The sequence below is a fragment of the Amblyomma maculatum genome, chromosome 2, assembly GCF_055883805.1.
Source record: "Amblyomma maculatum isolate TAMU_Amacu chromosome 2, ASM5588380v1, whole genome shotgun sequence".
In the NCBI taxonomy this organism is placed as follows: Eukaryota; Metazoa; Arthropoda; class Arachnida; order Ixodida; family Ixodidae; genus Amblyomma; species Amblyomma maculatum.
The window spans coordinates 105,892,678-105,917,935 of NC_139345.1; the positions used below are offsets into that span (position 1 = coordinate 105,892,678).

The 25,258-nt window shown below is 49.2% G+C and overlaps 1 protein-coding gene across 7 annotated transcripts in view; it reads right to left on the reverse strand.

Moving 5' to 3' along the window:
- Window positions 1-25,258, reverse strand: part of dlg1 (MAGUK family member discs large 1) — a 627,306-nt gene that overhangs the window by 326,189 nt on the left and 275,859 nt on the right. The window contains exon 1 of one of the 7 annotated variants that reach the window (XM_084594973.1): window positions 20,004-20,335. The exons of the other annotated variants lie outside the window; for them this stretch is intronic. Within the exon in view, the coding sequence (XP_084451099.1) occupies window positions 20,004-20,051 (48 nt within the window). The 5' untranslated portion in view covers window positions 20,052-20,335. Of the gene's footprint in view, window positions 1-20,003; window positions 20,336-25,258 lie in introns of those variants that run through there. 7 annotated transcript variants of the gene reach the window in all.

Consider the following 25,258-nt stretch of genomic DNA (forward strand, 5'->3'; position numbering starts at 1 on the left):
ACTCCTAGATGGTCTAGAAGCCAATCGGGACCTGCCCCGCGAAAGCTGCCACCCGCAGAGGTTCCACTACTCGTTCAGATGTCCGCGCGGCAACAAACAAGGAAGGGGCTATTCTTTCCGAAAGCGTGAAGAGCAAGCGTATCTTGGAGCGGTCACTCGAAGTCCCGTGGCACTTACGAGTTCTCTCTTCTAAAGAGGAATGTATCCGGGAGCGCTTCGCCTGGCAGAAGCAGGTCCCCGCGGCTGGTGACCACGGGACACCCTGTTGAGCCGAGCGTAACCGAACCTTTGGCCCACACCTATGCGGCTAGACTTGTCGCCGCGCACGTCCTTCAGAAGAAGACGGAACAGCTGCCTCAGATGCCTAAGAGGCAAATGTCGCCACATCTGTACGCGGACCTAGAACAGCACCATTACAGGCTGCTTCCTCTTCGGCCCTCAGCAGTTCTCAGATGTGTTCCAGGAGTCCGGCAAACAGCTTGGTCGACGGTTGATAAAGATGCAACGGGCAAAATCACGAAGCTCGTTAGTGAAGTCAGTAGTCTTGGCCTATTTTCAAGGAATAATGGAAAACCGATAAATACAGAAAAGAACTGGGATTACGCAAATCTTGTAGAATATCGAGACAATGAGAAAAAGGTCCACGTCTGTCGCTCCTTTCCAGTGGTAGGAGTGTTGAGTACAGAGCTAGGGAGGGTAAGTCGCCGAACCAAAAGAGCAAGGTCCGGAGGCGCGCAAAACCCACGAGTCAGCCGCAGCTAGATACCTCTCTCGAAAACGCAGCGAAAAGTTCGTCCAGGTCCGCTCGTCGTCCAAGAGTTCGCTCTCCGAATGCACCGAGAAGCCAGGCAATGCGGACGGCGAGGAAAGCAGATAGAGAGCGGGCTTCGGCAGGAAAAAACGAGGAGCGGAAGAAAAGCGAAAAAAAGAAAACGGCGTGAGAAGTCGAGTCGGGGCGAAACTTTGTCCCAATCCGCGCGACCCACTCGAAGCACGGCACGCGAACAACAGAGTCGGGCCGCTTCGCCGGCGAGCGTTGGCAGCCGCGGCCGCTGCGGCCACGTGACGCCGCGCCCACCGGCGGCGCCGACAGCGCCAGGGGCGGCGGCACCCGGAGCTCGGACCCCGAGTTGGGCACGGAGGTCCCTCCCCTCCTTCGTCTCTCGACGGCCCACGCACAGTCGTGAGACGGGCGCTCGTTCATAGCTGCCTTCGACGCGTCACGTTCCGGCCCGGGGAGCGTTTCCGATCGTTGAACCGTGCTGGGGCCGTTACACGACGAGGTTCGTGAGCTCTCCCAACGACTGCCAAGAAAATTGCTTAGTGTTCGAAGCTTAACAAAGGAGGTTTATTTTATGCCCAAAGCGCCCTCCTGATACCATGGTCGTGGGCCACCAAACTCTCGCCGAGGTGCTCTTCTATACTTGCGCGTATGCAACAAACACAGACCATTATGTTAAAGAGAGAAAAACAAACAAACATGGTTCTTCCGCAGCATCTGTGAATGACTGAAAGCACGACGGGTGAGCATAACGCAGTTCTAGGTCCAGCTTTAAAATTACATTGCTAACACACCGGCCACTTGGTTGATCATGTTTAAAAACAAATGAGTTAATGCAGGCAGGAACGCGAAATTTACTGCTAGTGACGTCTGTCACTTTGTCCTACCGTATTCTCAAGTAGCGTACGTGTTAGTTTGAAAGGATAAAGAGGCACACGGGGCGAAGAGATGTTGCCATTTATCGATAGTCCTAATCGCAGAGTGGTCATTCCCACCACAGACGGATCTATCATGATCAAGAAGAGACCGAAATGGGAAACAAAGCAAGCGTCATAACTGGCCTTATCCCGCAAGTAAAAATACGTGAGTCGACCCCGATTTTCGAGTGCGCATGCGCGAGACTAACTTTAACCAATATTCATTTAGCGAAAGTGGCAGTCCGGCCGTCATTTTCTATTAGGACGTCCCGGGTTCGAATGATTTGGTGGGAAGATTTAAGCGAGAGCCGTCAAATGAATAGATTAGCTAGGTACCCACACACTATCATGAAATCCACGCTTTCAGCCCGAAAAACCTGACCAAGAAAATAACAGAGCTGGGAACGAGATGAAACACGAAGAACGAAGAAGAAACACAGGCGCTGTCTTCGCGTTTCGTCTCGCTCCCAGCGCTGTTATTTAGATATGCAATACCAACCAACAAGACTCCTCGCTCTCGAGAGACCTGAATTAAAGAATTAAATTAACTTACATCTACCACTGTGTAGAGGTGGCCACTGAATTGAATGGTCAATTGCCACATGTAAGAGTGGGTAGGGGGAAGTTTCACATTACAGGATGCACCTCCTCGCTGTGGCAGGTGCAAAGTCAAAAGAGAGAAACAATATAATAATAATTGGTTCACAGGAAAGGAAATAAGTACCTGTTACATCTGTTGTGTGGACACCTGATCCACGCCATAAGAGATGGGGGGAAGGTGGGAGTGAAAGCGGAAAGAGAGAAAGGGGTGCCGTAGTGGTGGGCTCCGGGGTAATTTCGACCACCTGGGGATCTTTAACGTTCACTGACATCGCACAGCACACGGACGCCACTTCGTTTCGCATCCATCGAAACAGCCCCTCCATTTTCATGGGAAAGAATAGTGCAACAGAGGAGACAGACAGAAAGAGTGGGGGACGAAAGTGCAAAGGGAAGGTGGCTGCCACGGAAAGAACCCAAAGAGGGAGCATATAGTAAGGAGGTTTAGAATAGGGAGACCCTAAAGGTTATGGGAATAGGGTAGCACGCTCGGAGCAACTGCCGCAACCCTTGAACATTTCGCGGCATTTCGCTGCATTCCGCGCGTGCGCGTTGTCATCCTGCTACAACTCTATCACCTAACCGATTAGGTCCCCGTCGCCCTAGTGTTTAAGGAGAGAAGGGTTGCCTAGGTATACTAATTTTTCTGTTAAACTTCCTTTTGTAGACACCGACCAACGTGAGCACAATTACAAAGACAAAGAATGATTCTGTTTTCTCGGAGCAACAATTGAGTGCAGCTGTACGTAGTGCACCCCTAACATTGATAACATGGCGAACGCGTCCGCGGTCTTCAAGTGAAACTGCCCTGAGTACACGAAAGCGTCAGAGCCCGGCTGGATGATGCGAAGATCCGCGAATATGGACTGAATGGGAACTGCATCTTACAATGATAAGCAGATGACAGAACGGTCATTATGCATAAAGACACGATCCGCAAACCTCCTACTACAGGAGAAGAGAAAGGAAATCTTCAACACACACTAGTACACGCGTATACAGCATATCTGAGCGACAATTTGCGTCAAAGAGAACAAAACGCCCGCATGGATGCGTCCCGAACGCTGCGCAGCGCAAGCTAAGAGGTAGAAAAAGAAAAGCGATCTGACGTAACACCCATCACTCGACCCCCTCCCCCGCCTGTACGAGAAGCTACTGCCAGGAAAACGTATTTCCGGACACGCCGAAACTATATATCCACCCACGGGCTTCCCTCGCCAGCAGCAGTGCTTTCAATGCGAAGTTTCCGAAGTCCTAGATCCTTACAGCGTAGTCGTCGGCCTTTGCCGAGCAAATTTAGAGTGACGCGCGACAGTATACAACACGGGGAGCAACGATTTGGCTTTGTTGTTGTTTTGTTCTGCACGAGTCGCGCCACTGCCCCTAGTACCTCTAAAGTATGAGCATAAAAAAGGGGGGCGGGGGAATGGGGAGGCCAGACGTACGGTGGAGAAAAAGAAAAGAGGAAGACCGAGACAGGAAAAGTATCGCGAGCACGATCGTAAAGGGAAGCCAACGACACACCGCAGTGGCAAAGAACAGCGGGTTGAGCCCGCACCGAAGACTGCGTAACGACTGACGTGCTCTCTCTTCGGCACGTCGCTGCTGTCGATGGTCGGACCATCAGGACTGCAGTGTTGGGAATCCACGCATGTGGATAAGGCGCGTAGAGTCCCCAAATACCGGATCCCGCTATCGTCGGGCACCAATAGTTGACGGTGGGAGCAGCACTGGGTTAGAGCACGCGTTTACTGCACTGCATTTAACCGCACGATCCGTTAGGATTTTACTAATTACACATCATGGTTAATATTATCTATTATTGGCAACAGCAGTGGTCGTAGTATTGAAGCCATAAAAATAAACGCCACCAAAAGATACAACGTGCAATGATTAATGAACTCTGACCGAAGAATCGGAAGAAAAACGCGCCAAATGATTTAACGTGAGAGCACATCAGCCTAGAAAATCGATGCCGGCTAGTAATGAGTTACCTCACGTTTCATACCTCGACGTGAAAAGAACAAAACGCAACAAGACAGGATGAGTGACAGAAAAAAAATAGAGAGCAACTTCCGTCTGGTGCGCTCGAATTTAGCCGCGCCGTGGAACACGGGCGCGACCAAAGCCGCGAGCCCATTTCGTGTTTTCCTGCTAACTTCGTTTCGGTGGTACCCTTCCTGGAGTTTTTTTTTTTTTTTTTCAATTCGTCGGTTTCAGGTGCAGATGACTTCAGCGCCTTACAAAAAAATCCTAGCTTAATTAAACCTTGCCGCGAATAAAATAAGAAAAACCGAAATTAGATGCGTTCCAGCCTACAAGAGCTTAAAAAAAAAGAAAAAAAAAATAAAAAACCTGACAGCATTTACATTTCCTTCTTCCCGCGAGCGAAAAAGCTATCTCGCGTCAAGGTGTCTTAAATATGAGGCTCAAATATTAGAATATGAACTCAGGTTGCAATTTATTCCGCAATTTATTACATACACGAGCAGGGTCATATTCCAAGGCGAAAAGGACTGCGGCGAAGGCGGCGGCGGAAGGAAGGGTTATATATTAGTGGACAGCCGGCCTGCCAAGCACTTTCTGGCCGCCCGTCTTACAAGACATCCACGCATAAATGCGGCAAGTTTCATTACTGGATCACGCTTTACACACTTTTCCAGCCGCAGCCCGTCCATGTAATCCCAGACTAATTAAAAGAGAGCAGTGCTAAGGGCGGAGACGCGGAGAAAAAAAAAAAAAAAAAAAAAAAAAAACTCATCCTCCAGCTGTCAACGGAGCGCCAGAAAAGGGGGACTTTATTTTCACATTCTTCTTCTTTGTATTTTATTAGCGGCCACTGCGAAGACGTAAAATTAAGTTCTGTGAGCTAGAACACGGAGAAACGAAGGCGTGAAGAAAGACTGAATACAGGTGCTGCACCCAGAAGACTCCTGCGCCACGCGTGCTCGGCGTGCTTCCATAAGGTGGCAGTGGTGGTTGATGAAAATAAACACTGCGCTACAGAGAGGCAACTTTCAAAGGTGCTACGCGAAAAGGATCTAAAACAGCCTCGAGCCAGTGATCCTATAGCGCCAGGCTGTGTACTAAGGGACTGCAAAAGATGACTGTCAGCATACACGAAGATCCGAGGGAAACGGTTTGCGCGCCTCTCGGGCCATTAGTCACACGTATACGAAGGAGTGGAATCTCGACTATTATATACAGAGGGATACAACAGGCATCGCAACGAACGCAGTCGGAACCGGAGCGCAGCACGCCGAGAGAAGACAAATGGCAGTCCAGCCACGGTTCAGTGGCCGATGGCAGACGCACGCACGGACGCGGGCGGGAGGCCGCGCACACGCAACAAACATGCCGCCACGTCCGAGCGTCTCGTTATAACGCGACTCCTCTAAGCCTCATCCCTACATTCAGGGCGGCGGCTATGCGCACCAGAGCAGCCGGACGCGCTTAGAACCGTGGCCACTATAGAAATCGGAATGCCTGCGCGTGGCATTCCGATCAGAGGAGAGCGGCGGCGCGGTCGTGCGTTTGGTCAGTTCCCTGGTCTCCCCCTGTCTTCAAGGGGCTCTGCTCCGAGAAGGTAAGTGCATGGTATCTCTCAGTTTCTTGGCCCCGACTTTCTCCCAAGTATGGACGCGAGCTTGCGTAAGCGTTTCCGGCCTCGTATGGCAAATGAGAACGGAAGGCCGGAATCGCAGAACGCTGCGTTCATTCTTCACGCACCTGACCAGCACGCAAGCCCAACCCTAACAACAGAACGACGACAAGTTAACGGTACATTTAGAAACAGGATCCACGGATGACAGGAAGGAGCACTTGCACGCGTCATCGTGGCCCAAAATAACTGCTAGTTAATGTTGCAGAACATTAACTCGGTGTGGGCTTCAAGGGTACAAAGCCATAATGCGAAAATATACGTTGAGCTGGACACGAGCGCGCAAGGCCATTTGACTGAAGGCATTACTTAATAAGGAGGTAACGCTGCATTTTACAAGCCTGTTGAGGCTAAAGGTTACATAAAAACTAGCTAAGCCGGAATTAGAAAACATCACTAGGGGCGGGCAAGGTGCCGTCTGCGGGCAAGGTGCCGTCTTCGTCAACGTGTCGGCAGCAGGGCTAAACGATGACTGAACGTCCGGCCATTCACGAAACGCTCCGTGGATTTAGAGCCAATGGCAGAACACGCTGCGAGCCATAAGGAAAGTCCTCTTAAGGTGGCAGCGACCGCGCACGTCTCTTCGGCGATAATGTACTTGACCTGTGGTGAACCATACATAAACAGCCAGGGCCCGATGAGGTGATTCAAATCCACATCGTATCTGTTCTTCCATCATGCAGAGCAGACTTAAGAACACGCGTTGTCCAAGCATAAGCAGGATTTCGGATTACAGAGTAGCCTCGAAATCACCCTCATTTAGAATTAATTCGAGCCTTCGCATACTCCGTTACCCAGAAGGAAATCTACGTAAGGGATATGAGGTTCGCGCATGTTTTTTTATCAACTCGCGTTTCTTCTTTTAGTTCGCAGGATCCCTTTCTTTTCTCGTCTCGGTTTTGTTTCTGCAGCCTTCCTTCCTTCCCTGCGTCCCATTCATTATTTCAGCTCCTTTCTATGTCAGCAGCCGGCGCGCGCGCATAGTTAGAGGCAATTACTCGTCGCTCTTCCGGTGTTCTCCTGTCGAGATAAAACCCCTATCAGCGCAGCCGCTTACAGAGCGAATGGAATTTATGAGCGCTGACCGGAAAACGGGTTCGCCATGGTTAGCGAAACAAAGAAGCACGGCTAGGGAGTCGGCAAGAAGCAACGGCGAAAGCCGCAGAGAAAGAAAAAGACGTCACACGGAGCGCGCACGTACGCTAGACAGCGCAGGCCCGAGGCAGTCGCCGCCGTCTGGAGAAGACGCATCATCGCTCACCGCGAGAAGCCTCCTCGGCCCTGCAGTACGAAGGCAGAGGAGGCGCGAGAGGGGAGAACCTTAGGCAGCACGGCGATTCTGCGCCGTTGCTGACAGAGACAGCGCCGAGAGTGGCTTCAGAGCGTGTCCCTCGGTGATAGCAGCCGAGCTCGGTCTTCCTATAGCCGCAAGCCACCCGCGCCTTTTGCTTCTCCTTTCAGCAAGGAGAGAGCTACTGCGCGCATACGTGCAGTGTTGGTGGAAAGTCTCCGGGCCTACCAAGGACGCCAAGGGACTCCTCAGCCTCCAATGATTCCGAACTTTTGGGAAGCCGCTAATGCACCACTATACTAGGCACAAAAGCACGCCCTTTGACCTGGAAATCTATCATTCTACCCAGTTATAGAAGTGACAAAGCGTGCGTCGCTTTACACGCACTCCTTTTGAGGCATTCGCAACTCTCTAATGCACACTGCCCGAACGGGAAAGAGCAACTCTGTTCTCACTCGGACGTTTTAGTGACTGTAAGGGGAAGGAGGGGGGGGGGGGGGGGTGAACACTTTAAATCACGCGCCACTTTCTAACCTGCTTTGCACTGGTTGGGAGAACCAGTCGGGGCAAGAAGCTATCAAGAGGCAAACGATGAAGTATTACAGAGTGCGAAACTTGCAGGTAAACCAAGCGACATGTTGTCGTCACAGCATGTGACGCGATCTAATATATTAATTAAGCCGCGACGGCGACAGCTATACGCTGGCGGTATATTTCCAACGCAGTAACACTTGCTTTGAAGACATTAAATAAATGTCGCCGAAGCCAGAGCCCACAGAACGAACTGTTTGGCGGCATCCGAAGACGCACGGTGGAGAATGGGCGAAAGCAGCGGAAATTTGAAATCTAACCGTCCGTGGCGTCATCAAACAGCTTCTCCGCACTTCTCAGACGCCATGATGAGAAGCCACAAATAACTAAGAGGTCATGCCACTGCCTGAAATGCTAGCGAAAAACAAAAATGCTTGGAATGTTTTATCTAGAGGATTGGTCACAGTCATGTATTCGAATCCTTGAACCTCGCTTAATTTCCAAGAAAGCAGTTCAGCTTCTGTGTAGGGCAGGCGAAGTGCTACTTCCGCTCGCTCGACGACCGCTCTCAAGACTTTTGGACTCCTTTTGAGGGATAGCGCAAAACTGAGACAAAACACAACTAAGACCGACGCAGGACGCAGGCTGTTTTGTCTCCGCTTTGCGCTGTTATTTTATTCCTCAAATATATAGTATGTAGAACCAAGCCCAAATGAACGTTCTTTTAGAGTTCTTGGACTCATTTGGATACCTCAACGAACGACTGCCGATGCAACAGATATAAAAAATTAAACGCTTTTTAGCCGCGTTTTTTTTTTTTTTTTTTTTTTTTTTCATTACGACATTCCCGTGACTCTGTTGCTCAAGCGCAGAATCGTCAAAAGAAAAAAAAGAAAGGCGCCCAACGTGGCGCCGGTTGAGAAGCGGAGACTAGTGGGGGATGTGACATGTGATTTAATGTCAGGAAATCAGACCTTCTAAGGCAGAACGACGTGGATTGCTTACGTATGGTACTGAGCGGGATAAACAGAAATGCCATGAATTAAGCTATTCGGCACGCGCTTTTAACGGCAGTTTTACTCGCGATGTCTAAAGTAAAGAACGGAAACAATAAAATCGAAAACACATATGCTAACCGAATTACGAAACCGATGATGCTGACATGTGTGCTTACATCTCGGTGGACATCTCACCTGATGTCGTCTCGGGTACATCGCTATTATAGCCATACTCAGCTTTAAGCTTCACGAAAATTAATTTATCATTGAACTGATGAATTAAGCAGAGCACGCAGATCTGCAGTCCCAATAAAAGAAAAAAAAGAAAAATAATTAATCAGGTCAACAGCGACTACGTATTTTCCGACACAAAACAAAACACTGTCTTCATTTTGGAACAGAATTATATTTCAGGACTCACAAAAATCTTGGAAACATAACAAAAGCCGCTGGAAGAGCTCTGCATTATAAAATGCATCTGCATCGTTCATTTCGAGAGAATGCAACCCACATCAGACAAGCAGAGATGAACGTAGGGGAGGAAGACTGTATACACCACTAGTTCCAACTATATAATTTTTAATTCCTACTAACATTCATTACCAGGACGAGTGGGCAGTGATGAATCTAATCTACCTGAGCGACCACTCTGCGAGATGACCGCCTGCTGAAATTACGCCCTTTCACTGGCCCTCGCTTTTTTTTAAAACCAACTAAGAACACAATCATTGTCTCCTCTCCGCAAGTTTAATCAGGGCAGCTAATCGGGACTACACAGGAATGGAGTGAAATTCCTAACAAAAAGCACAGACGCGGCAACGCCTGCGCTATCGGCGTCACGTCAAACGCTAACCGCGCACAAAGACATAAACCTAACACCAATCTCCTTGGCGTTGCCAAGCAAGCTATACCTAACTTTGAAGCGATAACGAAATTAACTGCGGTAGAGCGAGGAGGTTTTCGTTTGGCGTCGCTGTCAGGCTAAGCTCTGGGACCTGTCTCTCCCTCTCTCTCTCTCTCTCTCTCTAGCTGCCAGACATCGCAATGCTTTGAAGTTACCCAAGAAAACAATTAACATAGCATTTTGATGAAAACGAAGCAGGAAGAATCTCCGTCCACAGATTCCCCTGTGCGCCTACACAGGCACGCAGACACGCACACGCTGGGTGCCAGGTTAGGCAGCATGCGCAGATGAGATGAAGAGATCCACCGGAGACCGCGAAGCCTCGTTATCATGCGCCACATCCCCTTCATCAGTGTGGCACGCATACGCCGCGGCGGTCTCGACCAGAACGCTGGGCTCCCTCCTCCCCCTCCTCCTCCTCACTCCGCTGCTTCGGTCCTTGCAGCCGGTTTTCCACAGACAGCTGCTAGCTGCTGCCTACCGGATCCGCACTCCGCTAATTGGATCACACGTCGCCATTAATGGAGAGAATGAGAGGAGGGGGAGGCTCGGACGCTGGCCGGCAGAACACCGCGGTAGTTAGAGCGCAAGAGATCCGATCCCCACCGCGCCCAGCATCCCCGCCCTTATCGACGTCCGTTCTCTAGTTTTCGCACCTCGTCGACCGTTCGGAGATAGTTCTGATCTACTTTCACCAAGCGAGAGAAAATTCTTCCAGAGCTAAAGAAGACAATAAACGGATTAGTTAAGTTATTCCAGGCAGCCTATTCGACAGTTACGTATGTCATGAAAACTAAAAATACTAATGAAGGAATGAGTATGCTTCCATGTACACATCACGCATTGCATCAGCCGCACAATATTACCCGCAATTCGCAGCATGATTTGGTGAAGGAGATTCAGAGATACACATAATGCATTGTGCGAGCAATGGTCGCAACTGTCTCTTCCAAATATGCGCGAGGGACTATAAGATTCTCCTTTTCTAGGTAAACGACCTCGGTGCCAGTTTACGCTGGACAGCAGTAAGTAAATAAGCAAAACCTACAAACTATCTGCTCGTACGCATATCTGCCAGAATGTACATCGTTTATTTAAGGAAAAAATAACATTTCTACGCCACAGTTAGGGCGGATTCGCCAAAGAGGACTGGCGCAGCTACCAAGTCAACGCGGTGGGAATGTTTGGCAATGTCATTCGCAGTGTAGGCGAGGAATCTGCGCTTGTGAACCATTTCCCTGCTCCTAACACGTTTGATACACTTGCTGATATTCTTCCCGATAGGCTACATTACATTATTACATTACATTACATTACATTACATTACATTACATTACATTACATTACATTACATTATAGTCCGAAGCAGAAACCACAGCAGAATATCTCAGGAGAGAAAAAAAAAATTAAAGCGATTTGTCAACTGTCAAAAAGAAGAAGAAGAAAAAAACTATTCTATTTGATCAAAGGCGCCAATTCATTTCCGAGGGGTTCGGGCTAAACTCGGGCTAAACTAAAATTCAAACGCGGATTTTTTTTTTTTTTTTTTTGGTCTTCTCTCGTTGCAATCAAATGCGGCATAAAGCGGTCGACCAGGCAAGACATCATTATGCGCTTTAATGACCGAATATTAGTAGTCCTACCAAAAAGTCGACGAGGCACGTCCACAGCGCAAGAAAAAAAAAAGTAAAAAGAAACGCGCAATAACCCAGCACATGCCACACAAAAAAAAAGAGGCGGCACACGAGGTAGAGCTTAAGAAGGTCTCGGAAGATTAGGGGCGGACGCGTTGTGAAAGGGCGCCGTTTCAACTGACAAACGATAATGGTTATATTTCCTCACGAGCTCGCCGCCACCTCCGCGGTGGTCATCAGCCGCAGTCATTTCATCATAACCCCACGGGCTTAAGACATAAAAAAAGTTGTCGAAATATGAAGCAAAGAAAAAAAAAAGGGGGGGGGGGGGGGGGGGGGCAAGAGCAGAACTTCGTGGCCCAAGTCTCTTTTTTTTCTACCTCTTTAAAATACGTGGAGAAAAAAAAAAAAAAAGCTAACAAGGGGGAAGCGCCTCGGGGCTTTCCTCTCTTCCCTTATCTCCCAGGCCATTCAGTTTTCGTTCCTCTGCCTCGCCGCGTTCCCTTTGAATCTTGACATTACAGAGGTCTTTTGCGGCCCACACAGCAGGGCGAAAAATATTGAGGCAAATATGAATCGCCAATGCGCGGTGAACTGAGGGTCGCGCTCTCCGACCGGCCAGACAAGGCGGCCACTTCGGCGAGTCATTTACAAGAACAGGGCTGCAGGCGCACGCGAGAGAGCGAGGCTCGACTGTGCCGTCATCGACAGCCTCGGGCCCTTGATGGCCGCTTTCTTCGGGCGAATGACGAATTTAACCACGCGCACGTACCCGGCTCCCGAGCGGGCCCGGAATGGACGCCGGGGTCCTTTGTCATTAACGCCTACGCGAAGAGCCCTTATGTGGGCGCTCGCGTGTCATTACTGCCATCGGATAGGCGGGAGCCATCTCGGGCCGAGCAAGACGTTTGGAAAGGAAAAAATAAGGGAAACACATTCGAAACAATCTGCCTCATTTGCCTGAAGATGTGTAGCGTCCCTGCATTTCTCTGGCAATTTCGACGCTTAAAAAGGAGTCATTATACGGTAGGATACAACTTAAAAAAAACAGCAGTTTCTAACTATGGGCAGTAGTACGGGGCATGTATATTACACCGCTGAAGAGTAAACAGAGACGTGCGTTTTTTATTTGCTGTGACGATTAGCTTTTTGTTTCGGTAGCCGGAAAACAATGAATTGCTTTCGGTCGCGGAGAAACTGTGTTTGTCGGTTATTTAAGACTTAAGCTGGATCCAACTAGAGTAACAAACTGATGATAAGCGTGTCTAACTGCAGGTCCAAGGCACTCAGAGGGTTTCGATTCTCATCTCACCCTCCTACCTCAACGGAGAAGCCCGAAACGGTATACAGTCTCCGAATTCGTCCACGTCATACGGTCACATGACGTCACACAACCCGTCGACAAATCAGTGTCGCCGTTACGCCACCTGCGAATTACCACCTGCCGGAGGCATGCTAGCGAATTGTCGCTTTTACGCAGACAAAGCCGCATATATTCTAGACAACGACGCTTTCAACACTGCCACGTTAACAGTCTCCGGCGTTCCTCGCAATTACATACTGCCCAGCAAGGAGTACAGACGAGGACAGAGGGGACTCCAGCAAAATACGATAGACGCCCAGTGCACGCAAAGAAAGCAGAAAGGGCAAAGCGGTCTTTAATGCCTGTTTACCCAGCGTGCACCTCTGCACTCCAGTGTGGTTTGGAATGACAATCTAATAATCAGGCAGCCGTGAGGTGTCTCAAGTTTCGTTTATTAACAGCTTCTATCCACTAGGTCGCACCAGATGACTCATGAGCTAATCAGTACATCCCCAGCCTTGAATTTTTGCTTTTATTTATGTATTTTGCCCATCACTTCTGCCGCTCAATGGCGAAGTACAGAAAGCGTAAATCCGATCCGACAGCCTGCTCAACGTGCAATAAAAAATAATCTAAAAGATAGGCTCAATCACAGACACCACATTGTCAACCCCGTTCAATGAAGCCGCTATCCCAAACGCGCTAGAGCTGGAAATCCGGGTTTTTGTCAGCAAAATGAGGGAACATTAGCAAATGAGAAAAGGCACGAAAACAGAAGGAATGGACGTAGAAGAGGTCCAGTATGAAAACGAAAATAGCTGAACGTGTGTGAACGTGTGAACATACCCTGTGTGGGTATGTGCCATCACATTAGAGGAGAACAACAACAACAGCTGAACGTAAGGAAGTCGACATTACCTCACACGCTGCAGCCCTATGTGCCATGCTCGACCCTCGAACAGCCCGGCGAGTGTGTGTGAGTGAAAAATGTTAATTTTCTAATATGGCAATTACATGTTGAGGGACTCGGCGAGGGCCATGCTGACAGGCCTTGTACGCCTATACGCCGCTCCTTGCTCGCGCAACCCACCTCGGCATTCCGTCCGCACACTCATTGCGTGACTGCCGAGGTCCTGCATAAAAAGAGCGCGCTGGAAAGTTGCCGCGCGCGGCTTCCGGAACTTCGCTTATTGGAGAGGATTCGGACGAATGCCACCAAGCTTACACGGCGCCGTGCGAGCCACCGGCCGTCCTCGCAGCGTGCGGAGAGGCGACAGACACACTGGCGCAATTTTGCCGCCGGGAAAAGTTATCGGGCAACAGTAGTCGGCGGCGAGACTCCTGCGTCCGCGCGATAAACCGTACTCGCAAGTACCCGATCAGTTCTAATAAATGTCTCGCCAACGGGGCCTGATCGCGGCTCGCGCTTTACGGCGATCTCCCAACGGATGCGAGAGAACGAGTGCGGGTGCGTTGCGCGGGTCGCGTCAGCGAGGCAAAAAAGTTTGGACCTCACTTCTTCTCCACGCTCACCGAGCTCGTCTCTCCAGCACTTTGCGAGGCGCCGGAAAGAGATAAACTCTTGGCAGCAGGGCGGTCACGAAGCAGCGTACAGCGTTGAGGCCAGATAGCGGTCAGAGCTACAACAGAGGAAAGGCTATGCGGCACTCTTCGAATTTAGGAGCGACAAAATGAGGTGAACAGAGTTACTCGTACTGATGAAGCCGATTTTTTGGAGACAGTGTGTGCTCGACTGCAAAATAAAAAAAAAAAAAAAAAAAAAGAATTCGCTGCGTCTGTAAAGTATCCCGCTATGGGAATGAATGAGGGTCAAGGCAGGCTACTATGAATAACGACGAAGAGAGAAAATTGAAAGGAATGAAGATAGTTGTTGCCCCATATACAATGGCCTCGTTATATGGCAGATCAGGCGGGGTTAAAAACTCACATCATACCTGCTCTGGCGAAAAAACAATAACGCTGTCTTCTATGCATTCATTTATAATTTGTCTTGAGCGCTCATGAGTGACACGACAACGCTATACCGCAACTACTCCTTCCACACATACAAACACGCACACAAAACTAAACGAAGAGATCCATCCATTGGCCATACACATGCTCTATCATACGATCACCACCATCATCATAATCATCGTCTGCCCGACTACACCTGTTAAAGGACGAATACGCCTCTGAGTGACTGCCAATTAGACTTGCCCTGCGCAAGCTACGACCACTTCATTCCCGCTAACTTACTAATCCTCATCCGCCTACCTGAGTCTATGGTGCCCCGCGCTAATGACAAGTACCGTCGTTTGTAGAACGATACTCATTCATAAGTGTTTCACTCAGAAACATGGTCACGTAACACCCTGAAATGAAGGCAGGCTGACGTCTTTATGTAAATAAGCTGCACCGGTTAAGTGAGCAAGGGTCCCACTAATACCATTTACCTCAAGCGTTCGAATGAGAAACAAACGATGCCCAAGTCATCAGGGTATCAATACCCGACTAACGAGGAAGCAAAGCAAGGCTACAACGCTAGTTACAGCGCACGAGACGTTAAGGCCACCAGGACGGCTGGCGTGCCAAATTGGCTGGTATGTGTGTTACATGTTACATGATAGCGCAATAGCGCTGTCCGCTCTTCGCACTTCCGACACGCTGAACGTTAAAATTACTCTCGTTCGGTAGGCCATCCGCCAGGTTTACGCCGTCTACAGGGACGACACAAAAAAAAAAAAAAAAAGAATCGTGGCAAAATTACAAACCACTATGACGTACGCAACCAACGGTCGCGCGGACGAACATTCAGTGGCATCCCCGCTTGCACGAACATCTGCGTTTGTGAAGGCTAATCGGCAAAACGACGTTTCAGTCCTCCTTTTAGTAGCAAGTACTTTCTCTACTTTTATTTTTTGACTTGTAAGAGGAAAAAAAAAAACGGATATCGCCTATTCCCTTCTGTCCGGAGTCTCAGCAGTACGGGTGAACCCGAAGCAGCGGCAGCAGCGACCACTTCGAAGTACAGTCACGACTATGCGCGTCGCCCCCCTTTCAAAACCGTCTCTGCATGTCCAAAAGCGTTGCAAACGCCAACAGAGTTAGCGAGCAAGGAAAAAGAAAACTCACATATATAAAAACAAAATAAAACAGTCTGGCCGCTGCCATTACGCAAGATCCAAGTCGTTACATTGGGATCAACGTCGGTAGCGGTGCGGGCAGGCACGGCAAGCAGAGGCGTCAGGGGGACACATCACAGAGAGAGAGACGCACATGAGCCGAAGGGAGGTGAGGAGAGCCCGTCGTTTCGATCGCACCACTGCGAGCAGCAGCGTCGACGATTGCGTGCCCCCCGGCAGCCGGAGAGGCATAAAAACCCCGGTGGTGGCTGTGGTGCGGTGGCTCGCCACCCCCGTCCTTCCGCTCCCAATTTCGATGCCGTCAGAGCACACGAGTACGAGCCACGCACGTCCGGCGACCGGGGCACGCGCGCACACTTTTACTTGCTCCCCTCGAAACTACGAACCTATCTGATTCGCGGCAGCGGATTTCGGACGTGCCATGTACGGACGAGAGCGGGGGACGAAACGTACAAGGCGAACGCGATAAGCTACTGCGCGGAGTGACGCGAACGACGGGCATTAAAGAAGGCGGGTTCGCCAGACAGAGCCGGTTATGCGTATTATGTATATTTGAGAAGCTCGGCCAGTTACGCACAGGTACGTGACGGAGCGAGTGAATTTCACCGTCGCGGTTGGCGGCGGTTGGGAGGGGCTATATTTCAGCGAGAAGTTTACGAAGCGAAAAGGAGGAACGCGAGACGAACAGGAAGGACGAAAAATATCCCGGAGCAGAAAGTATAACAATAAGTTAGAGATTCGAACTAAATTAAGAGCACCAAGAAGAATAAACAAGACACCGCCACGTCTCGCTCACCTACAGACACACAAAAAAAGCTAGCTGTTGTTTAGCTCTGATTAAACCTGGATGGAAGCAGAAGCAGAACCTTATTTTGCCTGGTTGCGCCAGTAGCCGAATTTGTGACTAAACACACGATTAAGCAGTGGTTTAATTTGTGATTTCGTCTTTATTTAGGCCAATGAATACGTTGCGATTGTAGCTGCGATACGCTGGGAAATGCTCAAGGGTAGTGTAGTGTACCTTTCGCTACAAAACTGTGGTTCACATTTAAGCTCCGACTTTAAGGGATAGCGCAGGCTACCAGCCCACATATAAAGCCCCCCTTTCACTGAGCCGTATGAACGTGCCTGCGTGGCATACCCTGGTAACATTCAAATGTCATATGGCAGGCTAATTCTAACGTCATGACCCTCCCACATGAAAGGAGAGGCCCGAGTTGGCGCTCTTTCAGGCACCCACCGACACTAACACTAAAGGCTCGAGCTGGCTGCGTAGTGAAGCTTCCGTTTCAAAAACATTCCTAAAATCTGGACACACGTGATTCAGTTAGCAGAGCTAGAAACTTTCATTAGGCAAATAAAAAAAATACGCAACTAAAAAAATAATTCTGGACCCACGTTTCTGTACAAATAAAAGCCGTCCGATGTTACAGGAATTAAGCCGTATAAGCGAGGCGTCAAAAGAAAAAGGGCTAAAGCTAATATACATAAAAGTCGGGCCCACTAATCACACAAAAAAAAAAAAAGAAAAAGAAGGAGAGACGAGACTGCAGCCAGAACAGGTATTACGGCTAAGCCACTATCTACGACTCGGATAAAACAAAGAGCCATGTCCCCATCATCCGGTTATACCGAACGAGGAAATCCCATGAACTCGCCTCCGAAGTCGAGAGACGCTCTTCCACCTAGTGCGGAGATCAAAGGTCTGCGAGATGTTTCCCTATTCAAATGAATAAATAAATTAATAAATTAATTAATAAACAAACAAAGAAAGAAAAAAAAAGAAGAAAGACAGAAAGAAAAGGAAAATCCAATAAAAAAAATACGCTCAGAATTGGCAGCCGACCATTGTAAAGCGTACTGGTTCGTGCGTGCATGCCAGCTCGGAAAAGCTAGATTAGGACGCAAAATATGGTAGGCGCGAAACAGGGAGCAGCTTTGAAGGCGAAATTCTTGCATATGATGGCTAGTAATTAACTACTCATATCAACCTGAAATGTTTTATTATCGGTAACAAGGTATGCTTTGACATTCCACCCGGTCAAGTGGTAACTGCGTCGTCCGCACAACCAGGTGCACTAGTTATTGTGTCCAGGTTTCTCGGCCACGTGCCCGTAATGTTACTTTTGCTGCTTCAAAAGTTAGGCGTTCGTGTGCTGCGCGATGTCAGTGCACGTTAAAGAACCCCAGGTGGCCGAAATTATTCCGTAGCTCTCCACTACGGCCTCTCTCATTGGCCTCAGTCGGTTTAGGACGATAAACCAAATAAGCAAAACTAAACCAAACAAGGTTCTACGCCATCTGTCAGAGGTTCTGAACGCCAGAAACGCTGATCGCATCCCTAGAAAGGCTCATTAGTAGGAAAGAGCATGTGACAGAGTTTAAGAGCGTAAAAAGCGGCTAAGTGGTCTATTTCGACGGGACAAGCATGAGAAACGCACACGTGAAAGAAATCAACGCTACTTTTGTCTGCAACAGGGCAAGTTCACTCACTACGAAGTTCGGATACAACGAACGCAATCCACGTGAGCGTCATGTTGTCATAAGAAGGCTCGATTGTATATTACAAAAAATAATCGCAAAATGATGGTCTTAAATACAGCCGAGACAAGGCGAGGGGTTGATAGCACGTACGAGCGGATCTCCCATTTAAAGACATGAGCCAAGTTTCTCCGACCGCATTGTTTCGTACGCAACAGCAGTCAATGCGTCATAGGAAACTAAACAGTAAATTACAGCCTAACCTACAAGAGGACTCTTAATGAAAAAGTAATAGAGAGAGGAAAACAGGAGGTTAAACAGAAGGGTATTCCGGCCGGCTTCCTTGCACACAGAGAGTGATCTGAAAGGCTTTAAAGGGGAAAAAAGAGCTAAGGGATGAGGAGCAAGCACATTAGGAAAGGGCATACGTGATGTCAAAAGGTAATCCGTCCCAAATCGAGATACTTATCAGTTACCAAAACTGTGCTTTGTGAGCTTCAGGGACGTCGAATGTTGCGGCCATAGAGTGAGGATCTTTCCTTGCATCAGGGAGCAGAGTATCGACGTGACGTAGACTGAGTACAGCCTTTGTGCTTGGGCGCTAAACAGAGGGCATTCGTACATTATATCAGTTATGCTGTCTCTTACAAATCACGCGCGGACCAAGCAGAAAGTAAGTATATGTCATCCATGCCTATGAGGAATCAGTACCGCGCTGTAGAAGCAACGATTTATCATAGATGGCACAGCAGTTTTGTTTCCTGTCGCTGTATAAAGTATATATAAGACCTCCAAAGAAGAAGTCCCTCAAGTTTATGTCGACACATTTTGTTGCATATTTCTGAGAGACTGGCAACAAGACGCATAAACGCATAAAAAGAGTCAGGAATAGCTAACAACTGGGTCCGATATTATTTTCTGTGACCGAAAGGTACAGTAGACGTGCTACTGTGCAAGTGATGGCGGTAACTGGCACGATCACAGTTTGATTGCCATTATTAACCGAGCTCCATTAAAGGGAAATGTGTAATTGGGGCGCTATATTAATCGGTAATGTAATTGACTGGACCCGCTGCCATTAGGGATACGGTATTCTACAACGCAAGTTTGTAACAACTTCCAAATATACACGTTAGTTGTACAGCTAACGCAAATTTTTATATGCATGCGGGATGCCGCTCTTTTAAATCTCCCAGTAACGATGGCCCTAATATACTGGTTTAAACAAGAAATAAGCACAGACGTCGCGTTCAATGTCCCCTTTAAACAAAGGAGGTCGAGTGCAATAACTGAAACCAGACAGAGACTTCAAAATACTACGACGAAGATCTCACCCTTCGCACTCTGCACAGGTGCTCATACGAGCATGACACTTCCACACTCACATGAAACCGGAAAGGTACCGATCAGTTCGGTAGTCTGCGTTGATGGCAACGCCAGGTACGGCCCGCATATCCACCAGGGTAAACGTAAAATATTTGCTTACCTGCGAAAAAAAGACACAGAAGAAATAACGTGTGAGATATCCCCGCTTTCACAATTAACGACGTAAGAGCGCAAGTCAAACGTGTAAGCGAAAGAAGCACGGAATGATTATTACGTTCTTCACGAACTACAAATTTTCGGCAAAAAAATAAAAAAACGTCAACAACTGAGTCATGCACAGCAACAACACAGCCGATACGACGAAAATCAAACGCTTCGAATATTCCGCCCTTGTCGGTTCCATGCCCATCACTACAAACCGCTTGCTTACCAAGAAGTAGGAACGGCGAGCCCACGACAGCCTCATCACGCCATTCATGGTGGAAAAAGCGGGGAACTTTGCCAATCAATGTCCAGGCGATGCCCTCTTGAGCTCGGTGGCCAATGAACGCACCGCGACAACAACTACCTTGGTCTTGGTATTCAGGCAGCGCGCTAACGCGAAACGTGCGCGACAGACTGGTAGCTACACTAGTGGATCTAAGACTATTATCTCTTATTATAAGCCTGTCAAGAGCTGGAGTATGGAAAACAGCTTTAGCCCCCCGCGCTACACGGCTTCCTGATCGCAGCCGCACCGTCGCCGCTCGTCGACCCGCGAGAATGATCGATACATGACGGACAGCAGCGGGTAAGCTAGCGGTGAAAGAACGGAGGGCAAAACAGTGCCGCGTGCACAATATGGCCAGGACACGCGAGCCGATCGCGACGCCGGAAGGCACGGTACGCCGTGCCACCGGAGACGGCGATCGGCACCCTCCTCGCCTGCGTACGTGTAGTCGCCGCGGGCCGAACACTGGCCGTGCATACGAGCGCATGGAGTAGTACAAGTTGGCGCCACAGCGACTGGTAGACAACGCGCTATCGAGCGATGCGGTCGCCCCAACAAAAGCCGCCGATGCGCGATATAACTGCAGCAGCACAGATGGGCCATGTTAGGACTGTGCATAGCGGTGTACCTAATGGCAAGCTCCGTTGTTGTTTGGGGATAATGGAATACATATTTCCTATCTCTTCTGTGGGCAGCGGCCAAAACACGAATTGCAAACGGCAAGGATGCTGACGCAACTGTTACATGGCGAAAGAAAAAGATGCAGCAACTGTCGCGCTCAAGGTAGAAATTTCGACCGCGTCGTGAGGAAAAGGATGTCAACAAGGGAATGAAAGAAGGCAGAAAGGAAGAGAGGAGGAAACAAATGATATAGCAGTGGCAGGCTCTCAGTATTTTCGACCACCTGGACTTCTCTCACGTTACTTCTGACAGTGTACAGTTGACGTTTTTCGCACTTCGCTTCCGCCAGCGCGCTTTGCACAGCTGCCGAACGCCGTAACCAGTTCCCAGCCGCACACCGGGACACATCATAGACCGGGCGAAGCGCTGAGCATCTAACAAACCACGACGCACTTTATGCAGGAAAGGGCAAAACGCACTTTGCCACCGCACAATGAAGATTCTCAAGCTAAATGCCATAGCGCGATCCATCTCATGCTCGCAACAAAGAAAAATATTCGAAAGAGGACGCTTTCCAGGTGGAATAGATAAGCTCGTAACACCATGCCAAAGCTCTTCTTATCAGATGCCGAGCCTGTATATCTAGAAGCGAACACTCACGTTAACTAGGACGGCCCAAGTCAATAAGAGGCGTGCTTCTCAACAAACATCACCGAGAACATGCGACTAACGGGTAAACTTCATGCGCAAATAGTTTTTGCGTGACTATCTCTGTAATGGCAGACCCCATTACTGCATGCGTGTATGGTCATGTGGCGCTCTGTTATCAGCATGAGTGGATTTCGGGGTGACGGGATGATTTAATTCGAATTTAATTCGAATTTTATTCTATTTAAGTCCGCATTTCGCTATTGCGCCACTCCCTAGCTGTGACTGGAACCGGCTAGTCAGACATTCGGATGATGAGAACCAAGTGGAATCGAACGAAAGGAGCTGTACCACGGCGTCATTACACGACTTCCGTCCATTCCTTACAAACAAGCTTGAGGGTGCATGCCCGTCCTGTTTAGAACTCAAAGAGAACGGCGATTTCATCGTTTTCTCTTTCTGTCTACATGTACACGCAATTTCTATTTAACATTTATATCTAAATTAGTGCGGGGACAATTATATTTTTCTTTTTAGCGGTAAACGACGAATAACCCATCTTGGAAGGCACCACCCTTCTACAGCTTCGATTGTTTCAGAGCAGTATAACAATCACTGGCTCTCGTTTGCCTGTAGAATACACGATGAGAGAACCGCGTTTTTTTTTCTTCGTTTTGTAATTCATCCATTGCACCAAATTCTTCGTCGCTGACGCCACTGATCCTAAAAACTCGCCAAAGCATACGTCGACCGCGAAATGATCCGACTTCACGAAGGCAGTATTCAACAACACATAGTGATTTCTTCCCACTATTTCGTTTATTCGTTTGCACCCCCTAAAATTTTTAAACTGGCATACACACAGGGTTAGCATAACTGGCAAACGAGCACGGGTTTACCGGCTAATACTGAAACAAACGAGACTCCACCCAGGCTGCCTACACAGGAGTCCTCCGCCAGTACCCTCATGCAGCTATTGAGCAACTCACTCTGTACACTATGCTTTTACATTGACATTAACTGATTCTCTTCCGCTCAGATTTTGAGTGTCTTATTTGTATCCCATAGTCACTGAAACAGCGCTGTTCGTGAATGTTTTAGTCGGTCCTATCTCTCCTTTCGCGTGTGGAGCATGAACACTGCATACTGCGCCGCCGCGACTACACTGTCGTTTACCCCGGCGGACGGCCCTTAAAAAAAAAAAGACAGAAAGAGAGAGAAATACGGCCTGACAGGTGGGCACGTACCCGCGCACCTACACCCACGAGGACATACTTCCTCATATCGATATTCTCGACCTAGCTTTCCGCCATTACCAGAATTCAATGGGGAAAGCCAGGGCCCGTCGACCACGTCGACCGATCAGCCGTTCCGGTCATTTAACATCCCGCCCCTTCCTCTTTTCTTCTCATCGATCACCGATTTCGACGTGTGATAAGTGTAGTACTCCTGTATTAAAACGGCAGAAAAAGAGTCGAACTGGAAATGCTCCTGAACACGGCTGCCGTAAACGCTAACGAAACAAAAAAGACAGTAAAGTACCCCTCGATTATTTTGAGCAGTATAACGACATTCAGTTACGTTGGTCATTCCCCTTGCACCCTGAGCGGCATTAGCGCTCGTACACGCGGTGCGCCTCGGGACAGCTGCTGGGGCCGTTGCATGGCACTGGATCTGCTTCAAATTCGCGTTAACGGCCGGAATTAATGTAATAAAACTACGGTGCGTCGACGCTGTTCTCGAAAAATTCAGCTTGTCCACCATCCATCACAGGTCGCCTCAAATTCTTCGCACTTCATGAGGTGCCATCAACGGGGCGATGAAGGAACAAAAAGCGGAAACTACCGCTTCGGGAGACTTCGAAATATGTAAAGTCAGAGCAACGACTTCGCTAAAATTGCTCGACATGAGCAGTCACCGGAGCTCCGTCTTCAACGCCCAAGCTCGCCAGTTCGTCGCTCTTCACTCTACTTTCGTCGAGGTGATCAGGGGAGAAGAGCCCCATGGTCACGTCTCATTGACACGACGAGCCGAATTTTCCTTTTTGTTTTCTCCCTCAATCTTTTAGCCCTCTTTTAAACCCTTCCCCCTCCCTCAATCTTTTAGCCCTCTTTTAAACCCTTCCCCCTCTGTAGTAAAGGCAACCGGCCATTATGCCCCCTTAAACTTTATTCGCATTTCTTCCGCCTTTCCAAACATTCCCTGAGAGCGCGATATCTTCCAAGAGATGGAAAATGTGCGTATGAAGCGGAGGCTTGGAAAGTAAAAGGCCGCAACGATTTGTTGAACTGAATGTGTGCATGAAGGTCAGAAAAACGGCACCCGACAAAAAGAAAATGAGCTATAGGCAAGCGTACAACTACCGCAGCTAAAGTTATGCAGTAAGAAAGCCCGTCCTAATACCGCTTAAAAACTCAAACATAGCGATGAGCGGGGCATGGCTGGAGACCAAGAGAGAGAGAGAGAGAGAGCAGTTATCTAAGTGAGTGAGCGTGTGTGTAGAGCAGTGAGCGAACGAAAACGAGAGAAAGAAGATTAAGGAAGGACGGACAAGAAGGGGAAAAGAAGCGACAAAGTACCGCGTTAGAATGGACTAGAACTGTTGTGTTGTCCCGATGCGGCGACAGCTAGCGACGTGAAGCTCCCGCCCTCCTCCCCACCGCACTTTCGAGCCTGACCTTTGACTGTTCGGCGACGAAAGCAGAGCGCGAAAATGCACGCGGGGACTATCGAGCAACCAAACTTCCCCATGCAAGAGAAGGCTTATCCCAGGACGCGACGCATTCCTCGCGTCGCAGCGCGCTGTCAGGCTTCCAATGGCGGCGTTGGCGTGACAGCGGGTGGCACCTGCCACGACGTTTATTGGGAGCACGACGTGGCGCGGGGAGCCCCGGCATCGCCGCAGAAGCACGCGGATGCGATGGGGAGAAGGAAGGACGGCGTTCGCCTGCGCGTCTCTGGCTTATTAGTCGCGGCGCCCTCGGCGGGAAGCACGCCGAAAGTTGTAACGATGAGAAAGGGTACGCACATCCATTGGGCGCACCGCGGCTGGGGTGATGGAGGGTTGGCACATGATGACGGCACGGACACGATGGCCGGGTAAAGACCCATCACACCTCGCACCGGACACCAGGCCGGACCACATTTCACACCACACTTATACTTCGCACCGTGCACGTCTCTGCTATGCAGCAGCACAGATGTGCACGGAATGATTTCTTGAGTTACCGACAAGAGGCCCAACCCGGCTCGACAATGAAGTAGTTTCTGCCAGCCTGCTATAAATGTGCCTGTACGCACGCAACGCACACACGCACGCAACTTCCGTATGTTAAGTTTAAGACCATTAAATGACGACCTCATACGCTAAAGATGACATATTTGAGTTTTATGTAGAGGCACAGCGCCCACAGAGAATTGTTAATTTATGTTTAGAAGAGCGAGAACAAGTTATCCATTGATCAAAGCTAAGCGGTACTCCTGCATTATGAATCTGGCAGCGCTGAAGTTTATTTAACTGCTCAATAACTAGTGGCACTGGCTGGAATGGCTGATAGTTTCTATAGGCACGAAGAGCGGGTTCTGGGTATACGCGCCTTCTTTCCTTCCCAAAGCTGCGCTAGCTCAAAATCACAGCAAGGAATTGATTATGTGAACAGGCATTCCGCAAGCTCTTCTCGCTTCGAGTGCGCTTCCAACGCGCCGCCGCTGTCTTGGCCGAGAAATAAGAAGAAACTCAAGGACCTCGGGTGTTTTGACTAGGAGCTAAGTCGCGTTCGAGGCCAAAAGCAAGCCACAACAAAGACGCGTGAGAAGCGACGGCCCGGCGCTCACCTTGAAACGGATACCTAAACATCTCTGCCGGCGTTACCGAAGCAGAGGCCCGAAAGTCGAAAACTCAAAAGCTCCCAAGCGGCCCTTATGGT